General features: G+C 42.4%; 1 protein-coding gene across 3 annotated transcripts in view; it reads left to right on the top strand.

Moving 5' to 3' along the window:
• The window catches only part of ZNF827 (zinc finger protein 827), a 178952-nt gene that overhangs the window by 138416 nt on the left and 17330 nt on the right, over nt 1-23206 (top strand). For all 3 annotated transcript variants that reach the window (XM_033402764.2, XM_004263610.4, XM_049708814.1), the window contains exon 9: nt 19334-19471. In XM_033402764.2, coding sequence (XP_033258655.1) covers nt 19334-19471 — 138 coding nt within the window. The remainder of the gene's footprint in view (nt 1-19333; nt 19472-23206) is intronic.

Genomic DNA, 23206 nt, shown 5'->3' with positions numbered 1-23206 from the left:
CGCGGGCCTCTCACTGTTGTGGCCTCTCCCGTTGCGGAGCACAGGCTCCGGACGCGCAGGCTCAGCGGCCATGGCTCACGGGCCCAGCCGCTCCGCGGCACGTGGGATCTTCCCAGACCGGGGCACGAACCCGCGTCTCCTGCATCGGCAGGCGGACTCTCAACCACTGCGCCACCAGGGAAGACCAAGGTTAGAACATTTTTAAAGCTGATGAATGTACATACGTATCTGTGTGTGTATTAGAGCAAATCCTCTGCGGGTGATAATATAGTTTGGCCCCTACGACACACATGTTCTTTGTTAGGTCATTTCCTACTTTTTACTAGTATAAATTTTGAAAGCAGATTAGTATTTTACCTCTATATGAAGTAATAGAAATGCAAATCATGTATATTGTTTATGGAATGCAGGGTGTATTTTCCATAGGCTATAACATACTCTGATGTGAATATAGAGTTAGTGGGGGCAGCCATACTCCAGTACACAAACATTTGTCTTGATTTTCTTCTCAAAGTCCCTTTGGTCCTTACAACATAAAATTTAATGGATGATTCTACATCCATTTACTCTTAAATTCAGTGAGGAAGAATGATGGTGACTCATTATAGCAATTCTTATTATCGTATCAACAGAAAATGGTAAAGAAAACAATTTCACCCAATCGCATGGAAATGGAAGTTATTTATTTTTTAAGGTTTTTCAGTTTGTTTGTTTTTTGGCTGAGTTGGGTCTTTGTTGCTGCACAGGGGCTTTCTCTAGTTGCGGTGAGCGGGGGCTACTCTTCGTTGCAGTGTGTGGGCTTCTCATCCTTGTTGCGGAGCACGGGCTCTAGGTGCTTGGGCTCAGTAGTTGTGGCTCGTGGGCTCTAGAGCACAGGCTCAGTAGCTGTGGTGCACGGGCTTAGTTGATCCGCAGCATGTGGGATCTTCCCGGACCAGGGCTCCAACCCGTGTCCCCTGCATTGGCAGGTGGATTCTTAACCACTGCGCCACCAGGGAAGTCTGAAATGGAAGTTATTTAGACTGACCTGTATCAAAATATTTACTAGGCAGGCTAAAACTTTAAGCACTCAAGAGGGCGTGTGGGTTTAACAATGTGAATATACAACAGCTAATGATGCCCAACCCTAAAAAAAAAAAACAACAACAACAACAACGATTTCCAGAATAAATCATTTCCATTTCTGCCATAGAAGTTTTGGTTTCTTAAAACTCAGCGTATTACAGTATAACACTTTAAAAAATTATTCAGGACTTAAGGAAGCAAGCCCTAGAGTGCAGGTTCCTCCAAACAGAAGGATTCCGCTCTTTTTCTCTTTCTTTTTAAAATAAATGGATACAGGAAACAGAAAGGCATAGAAGGAACATGGGAGAATGAGGGCTAATAGCCTTACTGGTGAACAAGCTCCAGAGAAAAAGGGGACAAAGAACTTTTCCTGTGATGGAGCATTTTGGGGCAGGGGTAGCCGCTGTGAATCTCTTAAAGTTCAAGGACTTCACAAACCTCTCCTTGGCCAACTGGAACGAAGCATAGACTGATGTGAGTCACTAGGTGAACAGTTGTAACTTGATTAAAAGATAATCCTCTGGCTATTATTATATCAAAGCAGTAGACGGAGTGTCTGTAAAGGTCAAATGTGAAGCTTTCCACAATAATTTTACCTAAAGGCAAAGAGTTTACCTTTAAAAGCAAGATCTGTACTTTGGTCTGTAGGGTCTCTGTTATCCAGTACAGAGATCGTACCCAGCACACCGTGGCTTGAGCCAGATATGGTTTGCTTGCGGGATACTCTTCAAGACATTTGGGTTTTGTTTTGAGCTATTATATAAGGATTCCATTGATTAATAATTGTTGCAAATGTGGTCCCAGAATTGTGTGACTCAGGGCCACTGCCCCTAAGAGACCAAAATTCTTGATCAAACACTACACGGTTCCTGCCTTTTGACCTTGCCCTGACTTGGGAGGACACCCCCAGAATGCGTGGTTTGGTTCAGTATCTGTGAAAAGGGGACAGAACCTACCACAGAGGCTGTTGGGAGGAGCCAATGATATAATTCTCTTCAGGTACTTTACAGAGCGCCTGATGCATTGCTAGCTCTCAGTAGCAAATTTTATTATTGGTGCTGCCGCCATATTTCCTGCCCAGGTGTTAAGAGGGTAAACGGAGACATGATATTAAATGTTCACAGTTGGGGCTTCCCTGGTGGCGCGGTGGTTGGGAGTCCGCCTGCCGATGCAGGGGACATGGGTTCGTGCCCCGGTCCGGGAGGGTCCCACATGCCGCGGAGCGGCTGGGCCTGTGAGCCATGGCCGCTTGGCCTGCGCGTCCGGAGCCTGTGCTCCGCAACGGGAGAGGCCACAACAGTGAGAGGCCTGCGTACCGCAAAAAAAAAAAAAAAAAAAAAATGTTCACAGTTGGTTAGAAATTCGATTTGCCACTGATGAAATAAGGTATCCCCCCACCCTTCTCCCCACCACCACTTCACTACTCCCTGCTCCTGCCCTCTCCCTCTTCTCCCCCTCCTTTCCCCTCCTCCGCCACTCAACCAGTGTTACCAGTTCCATGGGCATCCCTCCAGAGATACTATACGCACAGACAAGTGAAAATGTATCTGTATATCTGCGTGTATCCATATTTATTTTTGGAACATTTATTCTTGAACAGCCCTCCACTTGAAAGGATAAAGAACCTCCTTTCAAGCTGATAATTGAAGTAGGGAAACGAAGTTAAGAGTCTCTTCCCTGCATGGTTGCAAATGGCAAGTTTTTCTACCCTGTGGAATCCAGTGGTTACATCCTTCTTGATTTAACAAGATAAAGAGGACATTGGATATAGAGGATCCTTTTGACAGGGTAGACACTGAGGCCCCAAAGGGTGGTTCACACTGGAGCTTATTACCGCATTCAGCAGGCCATTTTATCTCCACGTAGAGACATGATCATTTAAGCATGTGGGCCAAATATGTGGGTGCCCAGAGTCAACAACCAATTCTCTTTTACATATTTTTATATGCTTTGTTAGCTGACTGGCTCCAAATTACACTGACGGGGAATTAGAAGCCTTAGTGGAGTAGTCAGTGGTGTAAGACACCCTACTCTAGCTGAGCAGATAGAGCAAAGAATTTCAGAAGAATGACGGTTGCTTCCACTTCCCTTCTTTCAATCGTTCCCATTGCCCCCCACACATGAACCTAGTCAAATCAGATTTAGCTCTTCCACATTCCATCAATTAGGGCAAAAATGATTGGGTTAAAAGGGCATACTTCTGATTATCCTGGTGCCTAAGTAATAGGGTTATGTTATCTATAAGTAACACAGAGAGAGAAGCAGACGCAGTCACTCCCCATAAGCAGTGATTCTGACATCCTTTGACACGCACAGATGGTGAGTAGGCTTAGTCTAGGTATCAGAGTTTGCCATTTTGGTTAAACCTTTACTTTGGAAGAGGAAAGAGGTGTGCCGTTCCATTTGAAAGCCTTTGGAAACTCGCTTTTTACCCATGGTTACCCGCCAGACCAGTATTTGGGATTTGACATTTTTCAGTGCTCTGTTCTCCTGGAGATATTACTGGTTTCCTTAACGGTAGAAATAGTTCTGTGAATTGTGTCTTGACAGGTAAAGAGCTTTCCCATTGGCCTTTATGGGTTTGGGGTATGTGTACGTTTTTTAAATGAGAAATGTAGATCTCTAGGAGTTTCACCTGACATTATGTCCTGTGAGATTAGACTGTGACCACATTTTCATCTCAGACAACACTGAAAGGACCTTGAGGCAAATCATATGCTCATACACTGTTGAAATCAGAATATGGCGGCATTCCGATGGGAGGAGCATTTGTGAGTTCCCATATTAAGATTAAATGTAAGAATCTTTGTTCATGCAACGTTAAGGTTACAGATGCGCGTATGCCAAAACTGGGAAATAGAAAATGATATTATCATGGTGACGTCTGTTCTCCACTGTAGTATGTGTTCTATAGGGCAGTGTACAGGTTGAAGACTGATTAGTTATGCAAAGCCATTGGTAGGTAGTGTGATTAAGCACCTGAACTTCAGCCTGTGGGGAGGCAGGGAGAGGAGGTGAGGAGAGCACTGAGCTAAGACTGGTTCACTCCCAATCTGGATTTTACTGTATGACTCCAGGCAGGCAATTAGCTGGCCCACACCTCAGGTTCTCTATAAATTAGAAGCAGTAATAGAAGCCTTCTCCCAGTTCTCCCTGGTTCACAGAAGGTGAGGCCAAGATTCTTCTGAGGCGAAGTCTCCAAAGAAAGTTGAACCTCCATCATCATAGTTTGAGGTAGTAACTTTCTGTTATGGGGTAGGCAGTGGTGCAACATGGGTCAGGCTAGGACTTCTCAGCCTTATCTATTTGCAAGTGGTTTACATTAATTTACATATATCATGCATCAATGCTTTTCTCTCCTTTGCCTATAATTAGTGAAATTTTAATCAAATCAACCAATATTTATCGATTGTCTATTATATTTAAGATCTATGTAAAACAAGAAGCTAGGAAGAGATGCTTTCAAAGATGACCAAGTCAGGGACTTCCCCGGAGGTTCAGCGATTAAGACTCCATGCTTCCAGTACAGAGGGCACAAGTTCGAGCCCTGGTCGAGGAACTAAGATCCCACATGTTGTGTGGCACGACCAAATAAAAAAAAATTAAAGAATAAAAAAAAGATGACCAAGTCAGAATATATGAGAAAGATACATACATACAACCTTCAGTAATACAGGACATATAGTTAAAATATATTGCATTTCCACTATGGACTAAGGTTGTGCCTCCACACTTCCAAATTTATTATTTGATCTTTCTCTATTTTGATTTGTAACCAAAATATTGCACTGATATTTTTGTATTTAATTTATTTGATTTCCTTTTCAGTTTGAAAATTGAAATGGAAGGAAAACATCTTTTTTTTTTTTAGATTTCTCCTCCTCTCGCTCAGCTACTTTGGAGTTGTATCACTGAGTATTTACTGTTCCTTAACATATCCTTAGGCTACTGGATATTTGCATTTTTGGTTTGTAAGCTGAAAATCCTCTATTTGCTCTAACCTTAAATGATTAAATAGAAGTGGTTTCGAGTTTTCATTTAGTTATATTGATAATAGTAATGCCTTAACTTTCATATTCAAGTTCAATTCTTCAGACTCCTTGTCCATAAGATATGTGTTTGGAGTAGGATTAAACTTACATTAAACCTTCCGTGCTGTAGCTACCTTCTGTTCTTTAACAGGGACATGTGTGTTTAAGGCAGCTGATAAGGTTATACTTTCATCTGAAACCATAAAATGCAGCGACACTTGCCATCTAGGAAAGAGAAAAATTAAACACACAACTTTGGCCTCCTTAGGACCCAGTCCCAAATCCGCTATCAGCCTTTTTCTACTTTGACACAGAGATTAAAGATCCTTCACAAAAAAGGGGTGACGCATCCCATGGACACACCGAGTGTTACGTGCAGTATGAGGAAAGCCAGTGTACATATTCTTCCAGGTTGGGGATCCTGGGTTCAGATCTCAGCTCCACCTCTTACCAGCTGTGTGAGAACAGGCTGATTCCTTAAGCGTCTTGAGCATTGATTTTTCTCATCGGTACAATAAGGATAACAGTGAGACCAACCTTAATGTGTTGCTTTGAGGATTAAATGATATAATATAAGTAAAGGACTTAGCCACAGTGCCTAGAACAACATAAGTGCTAAGTAAATTTTAACTGCTTGTATGTATAATTCCTCTTTCAGCTACATCTAAATCCACAGGTTTCTCCCCCATTAAAGAAAGTACGTGGATATTCAAATAATTGACAATAATATTATTGTGGAGATGGCCTGTTTTATTTATTTTAAAAATAAAATGTTTGCCAGCTGTGTTACTTATTATTGTTGTTAACAAATTATCAGTGTTGCCAATCATTCAGACACACTTTCATAGGAAAATATTAACAAGGTATGTCCCAAACCCATGTTGGTGTGCCCTACCTGGGGAAAAATAATTAAAGAAACCAACAAGCAGAAATCTTCACCATATAAAAACATACAGCTCAGCTTAATCAAATAGATAGTATTTCTGGGTCCAGGAGAAAAATATTTGTGATGAGTGTTGCCTTCAAATGTTAAATCTACCGTCAACTATTGCAAATTTTATAATGTGCTAAAACCCAAGGTCAAGAGAAAGGCAAACTGGAAGAGTTATATTTTCTGTTAATACAGAATTCAATAGATTAGGAAACAGAGAGAGAAGACTGAAAATTTGAAACTGGATGTAGTCACTCAAGAATACTGCAGTGTCTGGGAGCTGATAAGGGCTTTAAGGAAATTTAGAAATCTTTAAAGGAATGGATGATATGATCAAGGCTTGTCCATAAGAAAAGAGAACTAGAATAATTGAGAATACCAGCGGATTCCAATTCAGTGAAGGGAACTACAGAATCCCTAGGGGCTTACTTGAATAATATTTGGAAATGACTGTGACTTGAATTTTAAAAGAAACATATTAAATATTTTAAAAATACTCTATAGGTGTGGTGCATAGCACATCATATAATATTAGAAGTAAATGAACATCAACATTTTTAGTATTTTAGAAGTTAGTTTAGAAGGTCTGAATTTTCACAGTCTAGAATATTTTATAAAGTTTAAATTTTTTAACAATGGTGATTTGCTTTTAGTTTATTCATCCCCTCCTTTATTCAATAAATAAATATGGAGCACCGAGTTCAGCAATTTACAAGGGGAAAAAGAGAGAATTCTCCCATTCGCCCAAGGAGTGGTAGTGTTTTCCCTCAAGGTGTTTTCATATGTGCCCATACTTTATAATAATTTGTAGAAGAAAATTTTTTTGATTTAAAGATTCACCATTACCTAATACAGTCATGGGGTAGCTCCACACTTGAATGCCTGTTCTTTTACTTCGCTGGGAAAAGTTGAAAGAACAGTCATTAGAGGGGCTTCTTCTAAGACCAATGAAAGCTGACCTGAAAGGATTTAATTAAAATTTACATAACTGGTGCTCAGATTTTTGATATCCAGCAACCCACCAGCGTAAAAACCTAGGAGGAGACCCGAGAGGAATCAGGCAAGAGAAGGGAGTTGGCGGGCTCCAAATTCCACCATTCTCTCTCCATCTAGGTCCTGGGGTAGGCATTTGGGTCGCCCCAGTAAAGCCTCCTTTAAATTTATGCAATCACGGATGCTTCTTCTTCATGGCTGGTGAATATAGGAAAATTTAAATTGGAACAGATCGAGATTGTAGCAGATAAATTTGTCTTTGGTGAGATAAATCAGAACTCTTGGATTTTCTGCTTTGATCTTGTACAGTAGTATCATGTAACGAATGGTTAAGGGTTTGGGCTTTGGAGTCAGACTTGGGTTTGGGATAGACTGTCACTTACCAGTTGCGTGACTTTGAATTCATTGTTCAGCCTCCCTGAGCCTGATACGTCTTTTTTTGTAAAATGGAAGTGGTAACAATAGTATCTAACCATAGTGCCATTATACGTTTCAATATAATATGTGTACATGCATAATAGAGTGCCTGGCACAATGGTAAATCCTCTGTACCTGTAGCCTATGGTTTTAATTATGCATTATCTCCTTAATATACTTTTTAAAATTAAATTTTATTGGAGTATGGTTGCTTTACAATGTTGTGTTAGCCTCCACTGCACAACAAAATGAATCAGCCATACACATACAGATATCCCTTCCCTTCTGAACGTCCCTCCCATTTAGATCACTACAGTGCATTAGGTAGAGTTCCCTGTGCTGTACAGTATGTTCCCATCACTTGACTATTTTATATATAGTATCAATAATGTATATGTGTCAATCCCAGTCTCCCAATTCCTCCCTCCCCAGCCCTTTCCCCCTTGGTATCCATACATTTGTTCTCTATGTCTTTGTCTCTATTTCTGCTTTGCAAATAAAATCATCTATACCATTTTTCTAGATTCCACATATATGCGTTATTATACGATACTTGCTTTTCTCTTTCTGACTTAGTTCAGTCTGTATGACACTCCCTAAGTCCATCCATGTCTCTACAAATGACCCAATTTCATTCCTTTTTATGGCTGAGTAATATTCCATTGTATATATGTACCACATCTTCTTTATCCATTCCTCTGTTGATGGACATTTAGGTTGCTTCCATGTCCTGGCTGTTGTAAATAGTGCTACAATGAACATTGGGGTGCATGTGTTTTTTTGAATTATGGTTTTCTCAGGGTATATGACCAGTAGTGGGATTGCTGGGTCATATGGTAGTTCTGTTTTTAGTTTTTTAAGGAACCTCCATACTGTTTTCCATAGTGGCTGTATCAATTTACATTCCCACCAACAGTGCAAGAGGGTTCCCTTTTCTCCACACCCTCTCCAGCATTTATTGTTTGTAGAATTTTTGATGATGGCCATTCTGACCAGTGTGAGGTGGTACCTCATTGTAGTTTTGATTTGCATTTCTCTAATGATTAGTGATGTTGAGCATTCTTTCATGTGTTTGTTGGCCATCTGTATGTCTTCTTTGGAGAAATGTCTATTTAGGTCTTCTGCCCATTTTTTGATTGTTTTGTTTGTTTTTCTGATATTGAGCTGTATGAGCTGCTTGTATATTTTGGAGATTAATCCTTTGTCAGTTGCTTCGTTTGCAAATATTTTCTCCCATTCTGAGGGCTGTCTAAATGGAATCCAAATTGGCAAAGAAGAAGTAAAACTGTCACTGTTTTCAGATGACATGATGCTATACATAGAAAATCCTAAAGATGCCACCAGAAAACTACTAGAGCTAATTGATGAATTTGGTAAAGTTGCAGGATACAGTATTAATACACAGAAATCTCTTGCATTCCTATACACTAACAGTGAAAGATCAGAAAGAGAAATTAAGGAAACAATCCCATTTACCATTGCAACAAAAAGTATAAAATACCTAGGAATAAACCTACCTAAGGAGGCAAAAGACCTGTATGCAGAAGACTATAAGATACTGATGAAAGAAATCAAAGATGACACAAACAGGTGGAGAGATATACTATGTACTTGGATTGGAAGAATCAATATTGTGAAAATGACTGTACTACCCAAAGCAATCTACAGATTCAGTGCAATCTGTATCAAATTACCAGTGGCATTTTTTACAGAACTAGAACAAAAAATGTTACAGTTTGTATGGAAACACAAAAGACCTCAAATAGCAAAAGCAATCTTGAGGGAAAAAAAAAAAAAAAGGAGCTGGAGGAATCAGGCCTCCCTGACTTCAGACTATACTACAAAGCTACAGTAATCCAGAAAGTATGGTACTGGCACAAACACATAAATATAGATCAGTGGAACAGGATAGAAAGCCCAGAGATAAACCCACACACCTACGGTCACCTAATGTATGACAAAGGAGGCCAGAATATACAATGGAGCAAAGACAGCCTCTTCAATAAGTGATGCTGGGAAAAACTGGACAGCTACACGTAAAAGAATGAAATTAGAACACCCCCTAACACCATGCACAAAAATAAATTCAAAATGGATTAAAGATCTAAATGTAAGACCAGACACTATAAAACTCTTAGAGGAAAACATAGGCTGAGCACTCTTTGACATAAATCACAGCAACATCTTTTTTGACCCACCTCCTAGAATAATGAAAATTAAAACAAAAATAAACAAATGGGACCTAATTAAACTTAAATCCTTAATATACTTTTAAGAAACTCTGATATTGTTTTGCATAATGGAGATATGCTGCCCAAATGGGGTGAATCTCATTGGCCAGAACTATGTTTCAGGGCAAGGCCCTAACAGCAGTGGAAGCTGTGAAGGGAAGTGCATGATTTTTAACAAGGCACAGTGCTACCCTAAGGAAAAAAGTTGTCACTCTGTTGGATATTGAGTAAGTAATCAGCAGCGTCTGCCACAAAGACATAAGAATGACACAGGTCCCAGGCCTAATGGTTTTCTAACAAAGATTTATAAATGTTCTCAACATTGGGACATTCTGAGGGCATTTGCTAAGACTTTAAATCTTACCATCATCATTAAGAAGAGAAGTGGTTACTGGTGTATGTAAGTGGCAAGATAATAACCAAAGCCCTGTAGATGTCACTCCTGAATCAATATTGTCAGTTTGCTTCCCTGTTGCAATGTAAAATTTGGTTGCCATTTAGTTCACCAATCATGATCTTGGTGATGTGACTGTCTCATTTATTCAGTAAGCATTTATTGAAGGTCCACTGATCTTGGAAGCACAAGTAGAGGGAAAATATAGAAGCAACATCCAAATTCCCAATGGATTTCTTGTTAAGTTGAAGTTATACAGAGATGACAGACATCTATTGGCTAAACTCTGCCAGTGACTCTCTCTGTTTGGATGCTTAGAGAAGTTCCCTAAGATCCTCATGTGATCAGCCTCACTGGAATTAGGGGTACCAAGTCCTAGCCATTTTCCATTACCAGAGGAATCCAGGTTCTGTTTTCTTCTATTGATTTTAAATGAAAAAAAGCAGGTGTAGAAAACACTTATGGTTCTTTACCAAATTAAAAGTCCATTAGTAAGGATTCTTTGAGGCTAACTCTTGCCCAGAATTATGCCAAAAATGCCATAAGACTTTTTCTAAGTTGATCCCAGGATGTTTACTAATAACCAATTCCACAAACCCATGTTGGTTGTAGACGGCATAAGTCTTATGGTTGAGAGGAGCTTGAGTGAGACTGTGGGGCAGTTACTTCCATTCTCTGGACCTTGGTTTCCTTATATGTATTGAATAAGAAGAGACCATTGAACAAGATAATTGTTAAGGTTCCTCCCTGAGGTGAGATTTGGGGCAGGATGGAGATGTAGTTACTCTGGAGACCTTGACTCTGTTACTCAACCCTGTGTAAGTTTTAAGTTGTGGGGTGCATTGCTGTGAGAGAGGTCCTCGAATTTTATGCCTTGGTTTCATCTTCATGGAAGGGAAGCAGTTAGGGTTAAAGAAAGATGAGTCCTCTCCTGGATCCAATGTTCTGTCAAGTAGAGTTTAATAGAGTTCCCTCCCAAATTCTACCAGATGGATTTATTTCATGAAAACTTTTGGAGAAATACTTCTTGGACCTATGCATGGACTTTAATGCTTAAGTATGTTAAGCATTAAAGTTTGAAATGAGGCCAAAAAAGATCAAGGCTGTGAACTCTTTTATGCCTAAAAATCTCTACCCACTATTTTTAATTGAGCACAGATTGACTCTTACTAAAATCTGCGATCTTAGCTGTTCCTTGATCTGACATCTTAACCAGCAGAAAATCCTATATTTTGGCAGAGTGTTTGGAATGGTCTTTAAAGGGGAATTTGGTTGCACTAAGACCTGCAGAGAGGTGGTCATAGGGAACCTAAGAGTTGTGTTAGGACCTGCCATATTCCCCTAAGTTGAAGTGACCCTTAAAAAGAAAAGGAATTTGTAAAGGATATAGAACCGCAAACACTAGAGCAAAGATATTAACCCCCAAAGAGTCCTAAACCACAGCTGACTCCTTAACTCACAAGCAGCCCTCAGAGGGCGGCAGCTTGTCTTAAGCCCCTGAAACCAAAGGATAGAGCCAGCAGGGAAAGGACTAACCAGAAAAATCACACGCCCTGCCTGGAAATGATTGGCTAGGTTTTAACCCTATAGAAGAGTACTGACTCTAAATGCCGAGGGTTTCAGAAGTTCATTTGCGATACGCCTCGAAACTCTCCAGGCTTGATGATGAAAGAAGGAAAGATTCAAAATACCATCTGTCATAATGGAAAACCCATGTGGCCCCAAAGCCTCTTCCTCCTTGAGCAGCTGATGCAGATTTAGTCAATCTGGACAGTTATTTATGTGTTGAGGTCACATTTTGGCCAATCTTTTGCTTATGGCTTTAACCAAATAAAGCCTTCTCTCTCCACGTTTCTCTTGCCAAAGTCAGGTTGAGAGATGATTCTCTGAGAGGATTATTTTGGCAGGAGATACAGGGATCTTCTCACACAGCAAAACACAGCGACAAAGCCAGATGATATACCAGTCAGGGAGCTAAAAGATGTTAAAACCGGAAGAAGCAAATTCAAGTCCTTTCCTTTGCCCCTCGTTTTGTTTGTTTGTTTGTTTAACAAAAATGTTCCCCAAATGTCAATGAAAGGCCCAAGGGAACTTTCTGTAGTAATAACTAGTTTACCTCAGAGGGGCTTGGCTTTTAGGATTTTCCCATTTGATCTTCCTCTTGTTCCTTCCTTATTCTACTTCATGACATATTACAGTTTCTAATTTCTCTGTGGCTGGAAATACTCTAGGCTGACACCTTCAAGAAGAGAGACGGAAAGAAATTCTAGTGTCTGTGAATTTTTGCTAAATCTACACATGTCCACTTGTAACCAAGAAATTAAACTCAGGGCCAAAACACAAGAGGAGAAAGAAAAGTCCCTTCCTTGTTTGTGGTCACCTTTGGCAGTGATCCCATATGGCTTGGAGGAGCGTCAGTGAGACCCATGGTCTGCTCTCTCCTCTCCCAGCGTCACTAGCCAGGTTACCTGGGCCATCAATTCAGTCCTCTGGGTCTCGGTTTCCTTATATGTAGGAAGAGAACATTGAACAAGACGATCCTTCAGGTTCCTCCCTGAACTAAGGTTTGGGGCAGGAGGGAGCCTTCGTGACTCTGGAAACCTTGATTCTATTATTCAACCCTGTACAGGTTGTGGGGTGCACTGAGGTGGAAGAGGTCCTGGAATTTTATACCTCGGTTTCATCCTTATGGAAATGAAGGAGTTGGATTCAAAAAACAAGCTGAGTCCTCTACTGGATCCAATGTTCTGTCACGTAGAGTTTGATGAAGCTCCCTCTGCAAATGTACCAGATGGGTTTCTTTCATGGAAGTTTTTGGAGAAATACTTGATGGATGGGTTTCATCTTCCCAGGATCTGTGCATGAAATGAGACCTTTCCCCTTGGATGACTAGGTCACAAGAGGAGGAGTTTGGCATCCTGTCTCTTGGCTATTGGGCCTCACCATTATGAATGAGGGGCCTCAGTTCACCAAAAAGGGGAGGAGCTAAGAGCCTTGCATTGGGACCACTAAGATGAGGTGACTTTCCAAATGCCCTGTTCCCATATTTCCGACTGTACTGTAGGGGATAAAAGTGCTTGCACCTGGGGCTTCCCTGGTGGCGCAGTGGTTGAGGGTCCGCCTGCCGATGCAGGGGACACTGGTTCGTGCCCCGGTCTGGGAAGATCCCACATGCCGTGGAGCGGCTGGGCCCGTGAGCCATGGCCGCTGAGCCTGCGCGTCTGGAGCCTGTGCTCTGCAACGGGAGAGGCCACAACAGTGAGAGGCCCGCGTACTGACAAAAAAAAAAAAAAGTGCTTGCTCCTGCACACCTATTTACTTCGTTTAAAACAAAAATGTATTTAAAGAAGAGGCAAAGACCCAAATGGCATTCAAAGCAAAGACCGTGAGTGGAAAAGTAGAGAGAAAAACATCTAATGAAATAGTACCAAGTAGCGAGGAATTTATGGGAAAAATTTATGGCTATCTCAGGAATCAAAGTATAGGAGGATAAAGGGAAATAAAATGCTTTGTAGGAGACAGAACCCTCTGAGACACTGTATAAAAAATATATAATCATTAAATAAGTATTTTGCTATAAAAGAAATGAAGAAAATCATTTGCATCTTTTTAAGATAATGAAACAAATATTAAAGGATATGGGAATAAAGATGAAGAAGAGCAATTTTTTTTTCTTTTTTTTTTTTTTTTTGCGGTACGCGGGCCTCTCACTGTTGTGGCCTCTCCCGTTGCAGAGCACAGGCTCCAGACGCGCAGGCTCAGCGGCCATGGCTCACGGACCCAGCCGATACGCGGCCTGCGGGATCTTCCCGGACCGGGGCACGAACCCGCCGCGTCCCCTGCATCGGCAGGCGGACTCCCAACCACTGCGCCACCAGGGAAGCCCAAGAAGAGCAAATTAAAAAAAATAATACCTATATTCCAAAATTTTTCGTGACTTTGGACTGATTGAAAAGGAGTTAGTGTTATGTGAATTTTTCTGTGATGTGTTATGCTTCAATCAGAAGTTTTTAAAAAGTATATTCCTTAATAATTTAAAAGAAACTTTTTAAGTTTTTTGAGCGGAACAAAAGACAATTAAGATGGAAATGGGCTCAGATGTCTGTAAACTTATTGCTGTTGACAGTGAACATGGAGAGTTCTTCACAGGATGCAGGTGTTTTGGAATAAAGCTTGTCAAAGGCCAGACCTAACTTCCAAAGTCCCAAGACCAAGAGTAACCATAGGAGGGTTTCAATTAAGAATGTCATAAGTTAGAGAAAACCCAATTAACAGTGGCTGAAAGAAACAGGGGTTTATATTCCTCACATAAGAAGTAAGTCCAGAGCGGTAGTTTCTGCCATTTTTTCAGCTACTGGAAGATGCCATCAAGGACCCAGACTTTTCCCATCTTTCCCTTCCTCCATCCTTGGCAGGTTGGTTTTCATCCTCAGGTCTCATATGCACAAAATGGCTTCCATAATCCCAGGCATTTCCTCTGTGATCAAGGCAAGAAAAAGAGAGAAGAGGGCCAACACCAAGCCTACATTTCTCTTTGTCAGGAAAGCAAAAGCCTTCTCATTGGTCAGAATTTTAGCACATGACCACCCCAGCTGCCTGTACAGTGGGAATAGACAGGGGAGAAGGAAAGTTGAGAATGACTATTGGGTTAATCAAAACACAGCATCTGCCACAGAATTTGTCTTGAAGAGAATACTCCTGTGGCTTGTTATTGGGAGGAAGTAAGGACAGAAGACCTCTGGGGATACGGCTCAGGACTGCAAACATTTCCACTAATAAAAGCATAAAATCACCGTTCTTGGGTTGAGTTAAGACACCATTCAGAAGGCAAGCAGCCTTATTTTTCACCCTGAATTGGCCATTAGCCTTAACTAATGGTATTTCCAGGGCTCAGTCTTTCCCACTATAAAATAAGAATAATGTTTATTCCCTGCCTCACTTGGATCCTTTCATTCAGTCATTCATTTCTTCAGCAACTATCTACTACCCACCTGCTATGTATCAGGCACTGTGCCCATACCGAGGATGCACAAATAAATCCTGCAGAACCCCCTCCTTCAATGAGTCACCTTCGAACAGGAAGAGGAGGCCAGTGAACATCGTTACTGAGCACCACCGCATGTTGGACTTGCTGGGTACTCCGTATTAAAAAGATACATATAGGGCTTCCCTGGCGGTGCAGTGGTTGAGAGTCCGCCTGCCGATGCAGAGGACATGGGTTCGTGCCCCGGTCCGGGAAGATCCCACATGCCGTGGAGCAGCTGGGCCCGTGAGCCATGGCCGCTGAGCCTGCACGTCCGGAGCCTGTGCTCCGCAACGGGAGAGGCCAAAACAGTGAGAGGCCCGCGTACCGCAAAAAAAAAAAAAAAAAAAGCATATAATATAGAAGATACGTAAATAAATAATATAACAGGTAAAGTGGTGCAATAGAGTATTCATAAAAGTGCTTTGGGACAGAGAATGGGAAACGACTCCTTACCTGGGGAACTGGGGAAGGCTTTACCGAGGAGATGCAGTCTGAGATAGCGCTTGAAAATGAGCTGGAGTTTGTGTGCAGAAAGAGGTGCCAAGGTGGGGAGTGGCTGCTGGCGGGGGGGGCATATTTGGTTCAAAAGCACTGACGACTCCAAAGGCCCTAGCTTGTTCCCGAAAAGGCGAGTCGCTCACTCCGCGGAGCCCTTGGATGGTGGGAGGTGAAGTGGGGAGCTGAAGCGGGGAGATGGTTGGAGCCAGAGTATGAAGGACCTCAGGCTCCATGCACAGGAGTTTGGCCTGGGGAAGCCATTAGAACACAGGACGAGGCATAACCTGACCTGGGCCTCAGAAAGATCATTCTGGAACCCGTGAGGAGGGGCTATTGGAATTGAGAGAGGGGCTGTTGGAATGGTACCCATGAGGCTCTTTAGGAGGCTTTTGCAAGTCCTGGTGAGTAATGATGACTCAGTTAAGGCAGTGGGATTCCAGAAAGATCTTTGAGGTCTTTGTGGTTTTTTGTTGTTGTTTTATTTTTTTTTTTTTGGTTTCCAAAGTTTATCAAAAATCAAAGAACAGGAAAACTTTACATTAAAATATGGCAATTTTAGCTTTCACAGTGTCCACACACACACAGATCAAATCGTGATATCTTTTTGTTAAACCTGTAGCATGTGACCGCAGAGGTAACCAGGCCAGTGCATTCGGTTCCTCTGAGACGGAGATGGAGAACAGTACCTGTGACTATGAATTGAGCTTTAAGATGCACACCCTGGGGACACTCGCCACTGTCCGTGCAGTGATTTGCTTAATGTAGGCTTAGTCTGTATTGCTAACGCCTAGAGATTAGTACAGGCCTACGCATCTGTTTTTATAAACATTTATCAATAGGTTCACAATTTAAATAGTTTTCAGTATTTTTGGCAACTTTCGATCCTCCAGAGCTGCAGACAGAGTGCGCTGCTGTCTTCCAGAATGCTTCCTGGAGAGCCGGTGTCCCAGCTGGCAGCCCTCCACGGTGATGGGGCCAGTCCAGCTTCCACAAGGCAGGCTGTGGTCGTTCTAAAGCCTGGCCTTGCTGGGTGTCCATCACATTCAGATATCACTCTGGAACCAGATGGACAGCTTTTGGTGGTACATACACAGAGACAGGAAGAATCAAAAAATTCTGTGTTTTTCTCCCATGGCATGTGGCTGACACCATCTCCAGGAAATGTGGGAGAACGTAGCATCTGCTGAGCTCCATTTCAGCTCCGGGAAAAGAAGAGCAGGCCTTTTACTTTAGTACTTGTCTAGGCAGTAATAATTCCCCTCTCGCCCCTGCACCTCCACCTCCAGCCTCACCCCGCTGTGATTTCAAGGTCGTGTTCTGGGATGAGGCTCCTATGGCCGGGTTGCCTTGCTCCTGCGTGTGAAATGACAACGGGCGGCCGTAGCAAATGCAGACAGCAAGCGGGGTGAGCCTTGGGGTCCAGGCCCCAGGGGTGTGGCTGACCAAGCCTGGCCGCCCCCGTGGTGCCTCTCCTGCCTCCGCGGCTGCAGGTGGGCCTTCTGCTTGCCCGCAGCACAGCCTTCATGGTTCGAACCATTTTCTAGGCCACTGGAGGGAATTGGACTTTTCATGATGCTTCAATGTCTCAAGCGTGTGACTAATATTATTAAGAGATGTCTTTCTTTTTAATTGCAGTCTGTGACCCAATTAGTTCATTCTTGTTGTGAATGTATTGGAAGACCCTGTACCCTCTTGATCTCTCCTTATAATTATTACTATCATCCTCCTTTGAAGCACTGTTTTGATTACACACTTCAAAGGAGCTGCTAAAATACCCTCTTGAGCCATGTGGTGGAAATGCCCATGGCTTGGACTCAAGGGCAGTCGTCTGAGAGTGGTTCCTGTCTGCACATCTCAGAGCCCTGTACCTCCCTTTTCACCTTCCTTCCCCCAGAATTCCGCCCCTTCCCCTGAAGACATTTGTAGTCACACATTCCTACTCTAATAAGAAGACTAGCTCTTCTCTCTGAGGCCCAAAAAGCTACGTTTAACAAACACAGGTAAATCGATAAATGTGTCTTATCAGTGTTAGGATTGCTGGCAGGTGCCTCACAGCAAACATTGTTGCAATTTCATCATCAATCCCCCACCCCGTTCCAAACATACATTCGTATTTACTTCTTTCCTGAGATCACACTATCTGGCAAGCCTGAATTCAAATGAAAATTGATCCAGTTGACTCACCCAGATCCAGGTGGAAGCCTGTATTTGTATATGGGAAGCAGTTTTAACCAAATTGTGTGAAATCAAATTCTTTGTTCTGATGCTGTCTCTGCCCAGTGGTCTGAATGTTTTCATCTGCTTGGTTTTTATGAAAAGTTCTTTCCATGTGGTATCCGGTTCTATAAAGCACTACCGTGCTGTAGGAACATTCACAAGAATTTACTGAGGTAAAGGACAAGATATTGACTCAGTAAGTTATTTGTCTTTCTCTTCAGAGTTGAGGCCAAAAGCCCTATTAGTGGCCCAGACAAGTGTCCTCGTGGAAGTGTCCCCTTCCCTCTTTTTGGTAGTCTGTCATCTCTCTCCTTATCTTACTGTAGAAGGAATGTTTGTAGAATCCATTACAGTTCAGGGAGAAGAAATAAGCGTGAGAAAATTAAAGGTAACTCAATGAATGATGACAAGAAAATAAAAACTTTTTAAGATGACAGGAGAAGGTATTAACGCCCACTTAGAGCATTCATGGCTGTGAATTAGGTACAGAAGACCTTGTGGTTCTCGTCATTTTCCCTAATATGATGAGACTTTGAGGGAAATTCTGGTTGTGTACTCTTGCATTAGGGAGTTTTATGTGGAGTAGTGTCTGAGTCCGTTCAGGCTGCTGTAACAAAATACCATAGACTGGGTAGCTTATAAACAACACAAATGTATTGCTCACAGTTCTAGAGGCTGGAAGCCCTATCAGAGTGCCAGCATGGTCGGGTGAGGGCCCTCTTCCAGGACACAAACTGCCTACACCTTGCTGTGTCCTCACGTGGCAAAGGGGCTAGGGAGCCCCATGAGGCCTCTTTTTTAAGGGCACTAATTCCACTCATGAGGATCCACCCTCATGACCTAATCACCTCGCAGAGACTCGACCTCTAAAAACCACAGCCTTGAGCACTAGGGTCTCGATATATGAATTCAGGGGGATACACACATTCAGACCATAGCCAGCAGTACGCACTTGTCATCCCTGAGTTTGTGTAACATTAAGTTCCTCATTAAGGATTCTGCACAACCCAGAAAATAGGGCAAAGCCTGTTTTCATAAAGGGCAGTGAAAGTGTATTTCCTTTCAAGAGATGGAAGCATCTATTTTTACATCAGAATCTGAGCTTCGGCCCCCTTGATTTACTGTCTGGTGGCGAGAGTCTGCATTTCTGGAATTTTAACATGCAACTCAACCATTCACTCATTCAGCACCTATTTATGGAGTGCCAACTGTATACCGAGCACAGTGCTAAACCAAGCTGTCAACCTGCTGGAGGGTTAGGTCCACTAACCTTCAGTGAGGAAGGAGAGAAACCACGGGAGACCTGACTAAAATTGGAATCCATGTGCCACCACAGCTTTCAAGAATGGCCTTCTTAGAGACAGGAGCTGAGCGTGAAGACCAGAGGTTACTTGGACTTATCAATACTTGCAGTTTACCAGCCACATTCTTCAGAAGGAAGTCTTTGCTTAAGTCCTGAATGTTGACTAAACTGAAATGTGTTCACGTTGCCTTGTTTATTCCTCACGCTGCTTTGTTCTTTTGGCCCAGAAACAGAAAAGATAGTCCTCGAGGCAGGAAATGGGTTGCCCTCTTGGAAATTCAACGACCAGCTTTTTCCCTGTGACGTGTGTGGGAAAGTATTTGGCCGACAGCAGACATTGTCCCGACATCTGTCTCTGCACACAGGTGAGTCAGGGTCTCCCTGCTGGGCCTTCCCTCCCTGGACCACCAGCTTCTCCATGAGCAGGAAGCTGTGTCTCTAAGAGAATTAAATCAGGAAGTGGTAGAAATGTTTTTATCCGGACCTTTTCAAGCCATTTTACCTGGCATGTTCAAATAAGCCTCTGGAAAGGGTTTTTTATTTGTATTGAAATTGAGTTCAAGGATGATTGATGAGAAAAGATACACATGTTTAGGTGTGTTCAGGTAAAATTTCTGAACTCTGAGGAGTTTATTGCTGTCACCTTGAGGGTGCAGGGCATGGGGCTGCACCCCATCTTATTGGCTTCATCTCATTGCGGTAGGTGGAAGGAGAGGGGAAAAGAGCACATTGATGGAGAAACAGTCTCTGTCTTTATTTACATATAATAATGGAGAAATGTGGTTGATTCTGAGTGCTGGGAAGCAGAAACCCGAATAAATAGTAACTTAATCAATGCAGCAATAATAAGCAAGGACAATAAGAAGTGAGGTAAAATCAATAGCAAACAAAAAGCAAGATGGAAAATAAAAAATGAACTATTTCAATTTTTACACTGTAGATCAGCCTTGTTAAAAATTCAAATGTGTCTTATTTACAGGAAACACAAAACAAAGTGGTAAAGAAAATAAAAGTTTTGTATCTCACACAAAGTTAAAAAAAGCAAGACAGTATTAGTATGGCAAGATTAATTTCTTTTTATATATATATTTTTTAATATTTTTAATCTTAACTATTAAACCACTAAAGACAAAATTTAGTCATATACTTAACCACAAAGAAAACTTTCACATGTTAAAAAAAGTAGAGGAGGCTTCCCTGGTGGCGCAGTGGTTGAGAGTCCGCCTGCCGATGCAGGGGACACAGGTTTGTGCCCCGGTCCGGGAAGATCCCACATGCCGCGGAGCGTCTGGGCCCGTGAGCCATGGCCGCTGAGCCTGCGCGTCCGGAGCCTGTGCTCCGCAACGGAAGAGGCCACAACAGTGAGAGGCCCGCATACCGCAAAAAATAATAATAATAATAAATAAATAAAAAGTAGGGACTTCCCTGGTGGCGCAGTGGTTGAGAGTCCGCCTGTTGATGCAGGGGACATGGGTTCGTGCCCCGGTCCGGGAAGATCCCACATGCCGCGGAGCGGCTGGGCCCGTGAGCCATGGCCGCTGAGCCTGCGCGTCCGGAGCCTGTGCTCCGCAACGGGAGAGGTCACAACAGTGAGAGGGCCGCGTACCACAAAAAAATAAATAAATAAATAAATAAAGAGTAGAGGTTCTATAAGCCACATTCTCTGAGCATACTTAAATGAAATTTAAAATAACCAAGGATCCATAAAATGTCCTAATTGTATCAAAGGAAAGGATCACAAATTCCAGACATCTAAGAGGAATGAAAGGGGAACATTCATCCTTAACCTGGAATGAATAGCTACAGCTCTGGTCCACGGGACGTTTATAGACTTAAACATTTTAATTGGAAGGGAAGAAAAACAAAAATAAAGGAACTTAGCACTCATATTAAAGAATTAGTAGAAGAACAAAATCTAGGAAGAAGACCATAAAATAGATAAATCACTTTAAGTCTGATTAAGAAAGGAAAAAGAGGGCTTCCCTGGTGATGCAGTGGTTGAGAGTCCGCCTGCCGATGCAGGGGACACAGGTTCGTGCCCCGGCCCGGGAAGATCCCACATGCCGTGGAGCGGCTGGGCCTATGAGCCATGACCGCTGAGCCTGTGCATCCGGAGCCTGTGCTCCGCAACAGGAGAGGCCACAACAGTGAGAGGCCCACGTACAGCAAAAAAAAAAAAAAGGGAAATGAAAAGGAGGCTGAAATATTCAAAATTAGCAATGAAAAAGGAAGCCTAATTCTTTTTATACAATGTTTAAAGATTACTTTCCATTTACAGTTATTACCAAATATTGGCTCTATTCCCTGTGCTGTACAGTACATCCCTGAGCCCATCTTACACCCAGCAGCTTGCACCTCCCCCTCCCTCTCCCCCTCCCCGTATTGCCCCTCCCCGCTCACACTGGTAACCACTAGTCTGTTCTCTATATCTGTGAGCCTTCTTCTTTTCTGATATATTCACTAGTTTGCTGTATTTTTAGAGTCCACATATAAGTGATGTCACACAGCATGTGTCTTCCTCTGTCTGACTTATTTCACTAAGCATAATGCCCCCCAAGTCCATCCATGTGGCTGCAAATGGCAAGATTTCATTCTTTTTTATGGCTGAGTAGTATTCCATTGTATATATGTATCACATCTTCATTATCCATTCACCTGTTGATGGACATTTAGGTTGGGAAGGCTTATTCTTAATACAGATGCTGTTAAAGAATTATTGGAGAATAAGGGCAACTCTATGGCAAAAAAAACAAAAACTGAAAACTTTAGAAGACATAGATAATTTAAGCAAAATTTCCAAAATTGACCCAAGCTGGGTCGGGGGGAGGTGGTGGTACTTAAGTAAATCAGTTACCAAAGGGGAATTTGGAAAGATGATGGAGATACTATTAATAAAAGCATCAGGTCCAGAAACTTTCCCAGCTGGGTTCTTTTTTTTTTTTTTTTAATGTCAGTTCATTGGTTTGTTTTTTTATTTATTTATTTTTGGCTGTGTTGGATCTTCGTTTCTGTGCGAGGGCTTTCTCCAGTTGCGGCAAGCGGGGGCCACTCTTCATCGCGGTGTGCGGGCCGCTCACTATCACGGCCTCTCTTGTTGCGGAGCACAGGCTCCAGACACGCAGGCTCAGTAGTTGTGGCTCACGGGCCTAGTTGCTCCACGGCATGTGGGATCTTCCCAGACCAGGGCTCGAATCCATGTCCCCTGCATCGGCAGGCAGATTCTCAACCACCGCGCCACCAGGGAAGCCCCCAACTGGGTTCTTTTTAACTTGTTGAGACTAGGAAATTCTGATATTATTAAACTTTTCCAAATGATAGGAAAAGAAAGCTCAACAATTCACTTTATGAAGAAATCATAACCTTAACACCAAAACTTAACAACCTCACTTATTAATACAAATGCACAAATTCTAAAGAAAAGACTCTCTTCTATCTGTACCGTAGGGCTCCTCCCCAACCCCGCAAAGCCCAGGCCACCAGCACCTCGGATGCTGGGGACCACCTATAACAATAATGATGCCTTACATTTTGTTGCAGACAAATTTTTTTCCACACTCTTTCCCGTGAAGTAGATAAGACAGGTGTTTTCTTTAAGGTGAGCCCACTATTACAAATTCAGAACTAAGGATAGAAAAGGAAGTTGTTCTTTCCTTCCTCTGCTACCATCTGTTACCTTGATCTGTACCTAAAAGCAAAGCCTGCTCCTTTAATTTCCTTAATTAATCAAATGAATTCAGAATGCCACTCTGGAAACAGCCCTGAAACATCGTCAGTTTTATGAAAGGGTTTCTATTAAGAAATCAACTAAAGTTTTTTTATTTTATTTCTGTAGCATGAAAATTTCCAATTAAGTTATGTCATCTGGAGTCCCTTTAATGTCATTAGTGTTTATTTCTTGGCTAACTCAGGCCTGGAGCTTAGGAAGAATGAGGGGCTTCTCTTATACACCAGTCCTGGGAAGGCTGATCACATCCCCTTCCTCAGCTCAGCACCCACCCTGGACTGACACATGTCGGGGCTTGGACACACACACACACACACACACACAAATTATTCTTGTAGCCTGCATGGAGCTCACGTTATCAGGAAGAGGGGCCTAT

This window comes from Orcinus orca, chromosome 4 (genome assembly GCF_937001465.1).
Source record: "Orcinus orca chromosome 4, mOrcOrc1.1, whole genome shotgun sequence".
NCBI classification, from domain to species: domain Eukaryota; kingdom Metazoa; phylum Chordata; class Mammalia; order Artiodactyla; family Delphinidae; genus Orcinus; species Orcinus orca.
Note: the sequence above shows the minus strand (reverse complement) of the source record. Positions and strands in the feature narration are given on the sequence as shown.